The sequence below is a fragment of the Myotis brandtii genome, unplaced genomic scaffold (genome assembly GCF_000412655.1).
Source record: "Myotis brandtii unplaced genomic scaffold, ASM41265v1 scaffold1750, whole genome shotgun sequence".
In the NCBI taxonomy this organism is placed as follows: domain Eukaryota; kingdom Metazoa; phylum Chordata; class Mammalia; order Chiroptera; family Vespertilionidae; genus Myotis; species Myotis brandtii.
In genome coordinates, this window is record NW_005356477.1 from 19723 (window position 1) to 28053 (window position 8331).

At 49.2% G+C, this 8331-nt stretch overlaps 2 protein-coding genes across 2 annotated transcripts in view; both read left to right on the forward strand.

Annotated features, from left to right (window-relative positions):
* Nucleotides 1-7178, forward strand: part of LOC102263286 (E3 ubiquitin-protein ligase TRIM39) — a 13585-nt gene extending 6407 nt beyond the window's left edge. The window contains exons 3-6 of the mRNA XM_005863244.2: nucleotides 2178-2408; nucleotides 3812-3834; nucleotides 4347-4462; nucleotides 5200-7178. Coding sequence (XP_005863306.1) covers nucleotides 2178-2408; nucleotides 3812-3834; nucleotides 4347-4462; nucleotides 5200-5747 — 918 coding nt within the window. The 3' untranslated portion in view covers nucleotides 5748-7178. The remainder of the gene's footprint in view (nucleotides 1-2177; nucleotides 2409-3811; nucleotides 3835-4346; nucleotides 4463-5199) is intronic.
* A 1000-nt stretch (nucleotides 7179-8178) lies between these two features.
* The window catches only part of RPP21 (ribonuclease P/MRP 21kDa subunit), a 2586-nt gene continuing 2433 nt past the window's right edge, over nucleotides 8179-8331 (forward strand). Inside the window, exon 1 of the mRNA XM_014537268.1 lies at nucleotides 8179-8311. Within this exon, the coding sequence (XP_014392754.1) occupies nucleotides 8255-8311 (57 nt within the window). The 5' untranslated portion in view covers nucleotides 8179-8254. The remainder of the gene's footprint in view (nucleotides 8312-8331) is intronic.

The following is an 8331-nucleotide window of genomic DNA, read 5'->3' on the forward strand; positions in this document are numbered from 1 at the left end:
CAGGGACAGGGGGGCCGGCCCACAGTCTCTGTGGCCAAGCACAGGCCCGGGGAGGAGACGGTGGGTCCGCCTCCCGCGGAAGCAGCTCAGCTCCCTCCTGGCTCCCTCCCGGCTCCCATAGGCGCCAGTGGCTGGCTTCCACCTCCTGCAGAAGCCACACGGCTCCCATGGAAGCAGCGCGGCTTCCAGCGGCGCACAGCGGTTCCCTCCGGCTCCCACGGAAGCGGCGGGCGGCCTACTGCGTGCGATATCACGCGATGGGCTACTAGTGTAGTATAATATAATACAACAAAAGAAAAGTGACGTGTAATGGAAGCTGCTGTGTAATATTTAAACATGAGTACCCTGAAAGACACTGCAGTATAGCTTTGTCCTTTCACCTACGTGATATCACAACAATGCCACAAATGCAAATTCAGACTGAGGTCATTGTGAGCCATGTTGACTCAAATACCACAAGCACTTAGCTCTTGGTGACATAATATCTCAAAATGATATTCCAAATATAATTTCACACCCTCTTTAAGAACCACTGCACTGCAAATACAGAGTGAAAAAAGAGAAGGGACTATGGGGTTATATGAAGAACTATTTTGCTACCTGTTTATCAGTTATGAATTCTAAATTCCACCCATTCATCACCCCTAAACACACACCCAGGCTGTGCTTTATGTGAAGGTATGTGTTGTGGGAATGTGGGTTTTTTTGTGGGGTTTTTTAAAGATATTTTTATTGATTTCAGAGAGAGGAAGGGAGAGGGAGAGAGAGATAGAAACATCAATGATGAAAGAGAATCATTGATTGGCTGCCTCCTGCACGCCCCCTCTGGGAATCGAGCCGACAATCTGGGCACGTGCCCTTGACCGGAATCGAACCCGGAACCCTTCAGTCTGCAGGCCGATGCTCTGTCCACTGAGCCAAACCGGCCAGGGCGTGGGAATGTGTTTTGTTCCATGTGGTTCTGCAAGGGCAGCAGTGAAATGGGAGCAGCGGCCACTACCCCACTGGAGCTCATCAGCCTCTCCTGGCAGCAGGCCTGGGAGGCCACCCAGGCTCCAGGGCCACTCCAGTCACCACAGCCCTGCCTTTCAGTCCCGGCCACTTCCTCCTTCCACAGTCCTGTCTCTGCTGCTCACTTCGCTCCCCGCCAGCCACATGACGCGGCGAGAAGCCTTCTTTGGGGAGATCGCTTCTCGTTGCAGTGGAAGTCCAGAGGTGGGATGTGCTTGCTGATAACCCTCAGAAAGGATTGTGGCTGGTGTTTGAACCCTATATTAGCAAGTTCCCGGAATGGGAAAGGTTCAAGTCTATATGCTGACTGAGAGAAAGCGTGTTTCAAATTTTAAGCAACTCATTTACTAAGAAACTTTGAAACCTGTTCCTGGGATGGCAATTACCAAGTCTCAGAAATGACTTGAAACTGTTTCAGGTTCAGCCCTGAAATCTATATATTTGTTACAGCCCATTGCTAGACTCTTACTGATTCTTCTTCAGTTAATTCTATCTGATCATGTTTTTATCAGGTAGCTATCTTGCAACATACAAATGATGACAGTCATATCGCTTAACTTGCCAGTATTTGTATTTTCCTTTTCTTTATTTTTTTAAAATATTTTTTTTATTTCAGAGAGGAAGGATGGGGAGAGAGAGAGAAACATCAGTGATGAGAAAAAATAATTGACTGGCTGCCTCCTGCACGCTCCTACCGGGGGCCCTTGACCAGAATCAAACCGGCAGCCTTCAGTCCACAGGTCGACACGCTCTATCTGCTGAGCCAAACTGGCTGGGGCTGTATTTTCCTTTCTTAACGAATTACAATAGCTAGAACTTTATCATCAGATATTTCTGATATCTGAGATAGTTTGTCATTATATTATTGAGTTCTTATGTCTTGAATTATTTTTCCTAAAACATAAAAGCATGGCTTTTTAGAAATTAATGTAATTTAAGAAAATTAAAACTTTTAAACATTGATTTTTATCTTCCCACTGGTCTTCACTCCCAAGTCCTCGGCGGGATAGAGCTATTCTTTATAGAAGGAACTGACAGTGGAGAGAAACAAGTGTCCCGTTAAACTGTTTGTAATGACACTGGAATTCATACGCATGGTCGGTAGGGAAAGGGACGCTGTGCCCACTGGCCCTGCTCAATAAGCAGCACTCTCCCTCTTTTCTCAGAGGCTGGTGGAGAGTCGCCGGCAGCAGATCCTAACGGAATTTGAAGAGCTGCACAGGCGGCTGGATGAAGAGCAGCAGACGTTGCTGTCGCGACTGGAGGAGGAGGAGCAGGACATTCTGCAGCGCCTCCGAGAAAATGCTGCACACCTAGGAGACAGACGCCGCGACCTGGCCCACCTGGCTGCTGAGGTGGAGGGCAAGTGCTTGCAGTCGGGCTTCGAGATGCTTAAGGTTCGACCCTTGCTCCTGCGTGGCCCCTCAGGTCGGGCACAGTCTAGCTTTGCACAGGCTGTTTTGTCAGCCCAGAATGCTCACTCCTCTGCTCTGCTTCTTTAAACCCAGTTCTTTCTTCTAGACATAATCAAAGGATCTATTTCTACAGAAAAGCTCCTCTGATTTCTCCCATTTCCTTCTAATCATTTTTGTGTTCTTATGTCTTGTCAACAGTTATGTGCGTAATTTGTACCAAAGAAAAAATCCACTCTTTTGAGAGGAGGGAAATCTAGTCTGAATTTGTGGGGGGAAAAAACTATGCATTAAAAAAGTGTGTAAATGCAGTTACTTTGAAGTCCTAGAATTTGATTTACCTAGTGCTAAAAAAGAATAGAAACCGCCCCGCTGGTGTAGCTCAGTGGTTAAGCATCGACCTATGATCCAGGAAGTCATGGATCGATTCCTGGTCAGGGCAATACCCAGGTTGTGGGCTCAATCCCCAGTAGGAGGCATGCAGGAGGCAGCCAATTGATGTTTCTCTCTCAACATTGATATTTCTCTCTCTCCCTTTCCCTTCCTCAAAATCAATAAAAACATATTTTTTTAAAAAAAATAATAGAAACCTAGTTTGAAGGACACTTAAAATGTATTAAAAAATACATTGTTTTTGATATGTAAACATCTCAAAAATGTTTGAAATCATTTGTTTTCTTAAGGAGATGCATGGTGTTAGAAGGCTGTAGGAAACATGTTTCTTACCTTAGAGATCAGACTAGCAGCATTGGACTCAGCGAGGCGCCGTTGCACATTGATCTGCATGCTGATGTACTCCTTGGTGTTTATTCTCATGTCCTTTCATGTATGTGTGTTCTGCCTTCCACATTAAACTGGGAAATCCTGGGGGCAGAGATTTGTCTTCTTTGTCTTCTGGACCCCAAGTATTCGCAAATCAGGATTGGCACACAGTTATTAGTGTTTATGAACCAATACCAAACGGGGGATACCAACCCATAGTGGGAAGTAGGACCTACTCCTCTACCACCAGTCTGGAGCTATCTGCACTGATCCTCAAGGAGACAGGTGTTGTGGTTGGTACTTGGGGGACAGAGTGAAGAGCAGACACAATCCCTGCACCCTGCATTGAGCTCCCAGTGTCCTTGAGGAGCAAAGACAAACATACAAGAAACCATTTGGAAGGAATAGAAATTGCCAAGCTTCGTGATGACCAGAAGTTGAAAGTGAGGAGGAAGTTGGGAGAGATGTACTCAGACCCCTCTGGAGCTCTTCTCCTTGCATTGTAGCCTCCGTTTGCCCTGTTTCTGTTTTAGAGATCTGGAACTTTTGGGAGGAGGGGGACCCTTTTGCCTGTAGGACCCTTGACTACCAGGACCAATACTGCTTTCTTTTCTCCTTTCCTCTAGGATGTCAAAAGTACCCTGGAAAAGTAAGTGATTCCTGCAACTCTTTAAGTGAGTTAGATCTTGGCTTAGAGACTTACAGTACAGTAAGGAGTTGGGGGAATAAGATGGGAAAGTCATGCAGCTTCTGGGTCAGATATGGGAAAGGGTTATTGCATCCATGAAGCCAGTTAGAGAGCAAATCATGGGGAATAGTAGCCCTTTGAGCATCAGGACTTCCTTGTTAAGGAAGCTACCAAAATCATGTAGAACCAGGTTCTACCTGTGCCTGGATGTAGAATTGTGTCCAAACAAGATGGAAGAAGGAAAGGGTTGGGAGGGGGAAGGGTAATTACCCATTTGCATGAAATATAACAAATACCTCCAGAAAGTTCTGAGGCTCATTTTAAGGATTTGTCCAGGGGACCATATGGCTCTCCACAGATTGGCAAAAGAAAGCAATACACAAGTGCTTGTCCTCAGGGAGGAGGGAGGAGGTGGGAGGATGGAGCTTCCCTGTGACCTGCCCTTTCTTCCCCTGTCTCCCTGCCCCTCCTAGATGTGAAAAGGTGAAGACCATGGAGGTGACTTCAGTATCCATACAGCTTGAAAAGAACTTCAGCAGTTTCCCCCGACAGTACTTTGCCCTAAGGAAAATCCTTAAACAGCTAATTGGTGAGTTGTTCCCAAAAGGAAAAGAGCAGAGGGAGTCAGCAGAGAGCAGCAAGTCTTTACGTGGGCTTCAGTTACCCTGTCTGTCACTTTCCCCGCCCACACCCACACCCAGCCCTTTCCCTGGCTTTCGGTCACTCTGAGTCACAGAACTCGCAGTGAAAAGCCTCGCTGTCATCTAATCTTAGGCCCACGCTTTTCTGAACAGGGGCCCAGAAAGGTTAAATAATTTGCCTAAAATTGGTCCACTCTAGAGAGTGAAGGGAATGTCATTCATTTTTACTCAGAGAAAATAGTCATAAACCAGGACGGTTCCAAGAAAATGGGTATCAGGTCACCCTGCCCCTAGACCCGACAATGGTGTCTTCTCTGTATCCTTCTTCACATACGCTTTCCATTCTTTCTGACCCTTGAACTGTGCCTGGTGCTTCTCTGCACCGTGAGAGATGATGATTATGTCGGGGGCTGTGGATGGAGGACCAGGCAGGAGGAGCCTAACCCACCAGCCCTTGCAAAGGCAAGAGCGAGTTAGTCACCTGCTTCTTTAGGGCGGGTGAGACGTGAAGCAGTATTCCCTCCCCTCCCTTAGGTGACACCATGGATGGAGAAAGTTAACCAAACCACAGTGTTCTGGGGGCCTTTAAGGGAACAGGCTCTGTAAGGCAGGCTGGAAGACTGAGGCAGGGGCGTTGAGCTATTCCCGTCCTCATCTAGCTCCCCACTCTGGCTTCTCCCGCCAGCGGATGTGACCCTGGACCCTGAGACTGCTCATCCTAACCTAGTCCTGTCGGAGGATCGTAAGAGCGTCAAGTTTGTGGAGACAAGACTCCGGGACCTACCTGACACACCACGGCGCTTCACCTTCTACCCTTGCGTCCTGGCTACTGAGGGCTTCACCTCAGGCCGACACTACTGGGAGGTGGAGGTGGGCGACAAGACCCACTGGGCAGTGGGTGTGTGCCGGGACTCTGTGAGCCGAAAGGGCGAGCTGACCCCACTGCCTGAGACTGGCTACTGGCGGGTGCGACTGTGGAACGGAGACAAATATGCAGCCACTACCACGCCTTTTACTCCTTTGCACATCAAGGTGAAACCCAAGCGGGTGGGCATATTCCTAGACTATGAGGCCGGCACACTGTCTTTTTACAATGTCACAGACCGCTCCCATATCTACACCTTCACTGATACTTTTACTGAGAAACTATGGCCCCTCTTCTACCCAGGCATCCGGGCTGGAAGGAAGAATGCTGCACCACTTACCATCAGGCCCCCGACAGATTGGGAGTGACAGGGAGGGATGAGGCAGGATCAAGAGCTATGGGCCTTCCTTCCTGTGACCTGCTGGAGCGGCTTCGCGTCTGCCTGTTCCCGCCCTGAACCATCTGGGAGAAGCGCCTGGGTTTCTAGAGTGGTTTATGTGGAAGCGTAGGTAGGACTGGTCTGGGGTGAGAGCACAGCTATGTCTCCTCCTGTCGGGTGGGGAGTAGGTTCCCAGGGACTCTCCCCTGAAGCTCATCAGGTTTTCTATTGCACAGGATGGGTTGGGAAGGGAGGAGGGGCTTTTCCAGAAGCAAAAAGTCTGTGGGAGGGTATGACATACTCAAACCAGAGGAGGAAACAGAAGCCCCTGTGCATTTTTTAGGAGGCTCTGACGCAGAATAGTTATGTTTCTTGAGGAAGAGCATAGAGGCACGTAAACCTCTAGATTGAAATAAAAATGAATGACAGTTGCTCTCATGGATCTAGGAGTTGAGGACCCACAAGAGCAAAGATTTTTTTGCAGGCAAAGATTGGGCATCAAGAGGTTAGAAAGAAGGTCCAGGAAGGGGCTACAGGAGCAGACCCCTAGGTTCTAATGAAGGAGGGGGGTTTCTCTGGTCATCTATTCCCAGAGTAAGGCTGCCATTATGAGGTGGCTTGGCCAGAGGTAGCAACGTGGGGAGGAGAGGGTGAGAAGGAGGAAGCGGAGGACCCAGGCTCCTGTCTCAGCCTTCAGCAGAGCTGGCTTATTGCCTGCCTCCTTAGAGTCGATCGTCACTGAGAAGTTGGTCACCTTGTTCTTCAGGGATGAGTTGCCAGAGATCCTGCAAGACAGTCTGCCCTTTTACTGCTTTCCCAAGGGAATTTGGGAAGGCGAGAGTCCGGTATTGGCGGAAAGAGAACAATATTTCTATCCAAAGCTCTTGCCTTAAGGAATGTTACTAAATAGTTACTCCCAAGTTGTCAGCTTTCTTACCTGGATCAAGTGTCTAAGCCAGAAAAGGAGAGAGGGAATAGAGTCTTCCTCACCCTGAGGAAAGGGTAGAAAAGGGTGGTGTGTGTAGGGAAGGGCCAGATTGGCAGCTTCTTTGTGCCTGCGCGCACCTGGCCTGGAACTAGTGTTCCCAGAGCCAGTCTTTGCTTGTTGGCTGCCATCCCTCACCGTTTGCCATTTCCCCATCAGAGAATGTACGTCATTTATGTTAGGCCAAAATAATCCTTAGGGTACATGTCAAAAGAGGTAAAGCGATGCATGCCAGACCAAATCGACACAACTTGAGCCATCTGCTGTTCAGGTAATGGGGTTCACAGAAGGTTAGTGAGGGCATTTCAGTTCCTCCAACCACCTCAACAGGACTCTGTCCAGATTCTCCTCTTACCTTTGTGCCTTGACTGTGGTTCTTTGTGGCAAGATGCTTTGGTTGGTAAACAATATGGAACAAAGGATCCACTGACGTGATCTCTGTGCTGTGTGGTGATTTGATGGCCGCCACTGCCGATGTGTTAGAATCACTGGGTGTTAAAAATGCATGTTCCTGGGCTCATCCCGAGTGACTGATGAAGGTCTGTGGGCCTGGGCATCTACATTGTAGGCATATTCCTTTCATTTGAGTCTGGGGATACTTGTAAAACACTTGTGAAGAGGTTTCAGCCACTTCATCTGAGCTGGAGGCCTGGTCCCCTACCCAGCCTGATGGGGTTTGAGAGGGGAGAGAGGCCTCACCCTCCTGTAACTTAGGCTGCCCTCTCCCTGTCTCAGGGTTCATCCATGTTCTCCCCCTCCATCTCTCTACTCTGACCTCAGGAATTGGTCATTAATATGAAGCAGAGGTGAAACAGGATGCCAAACAGAACAAATTGGAGGCAGGTCAGAGGGAGGAACTATGGTCCATGTCTCCCTGTGTTGGGGGTGGGGGTGGTTTCAGGGCAGGAGATGCTGTCATCTCTCTGTGCTCCAGTACCTAAGACTAGGAGTTAGTGTCTGTTTAGAACTGTGTGACAGGACGTGTGTGGGCGGGGTTCAGGGGAAGAGAGTTGTGCTGAGGGCCAGAACCCTGTTCCTCCCCTCCACCACTCATGATCCTTTCCAATTTCACTCCCACTGGCACCAGTGGTATAACCTCTGTGCCTTCTATCTGTACATCTTCCAGGCACTCACCTTCGGCTTCAAAGAGTAGTGCAGAAGGTCTATCTGACTATAAATTGCACAGAACCATCCCTCCAACCTAGCTGCAGAGAGACCCGTCTTCTGTCCTGAAAATGTATAGCAGTTTGAGATTCTCTCCTGTTCCACCAGCCTCTCCAGTCTCTACCGAGTATAGCTAGTGACGGGCTTGAAGATAGAAGGAAGCCAGGACTCACAAAGGGACCGTGGCTTAGAATGCAATTCAAACAGATGGATCTCTGAGGCCGCAGGGTGGTGCCTCTCGGGCCTGGAACTCCATTTCCCAGGAGGCCTTGCGCTGACGCCGGGGCGGACCTATCTGAGGGGCGGGGCCTAGGGACCAGCGTGTTCCCGGCGTTCGCGGGGCCCGGATGGCGGGGCAGGTGAAGGACCGCGAGGCCTTCCAGAGGCTTAGCTTCCTGTACCAGGTGAGTCCGAGTAGGGGCGC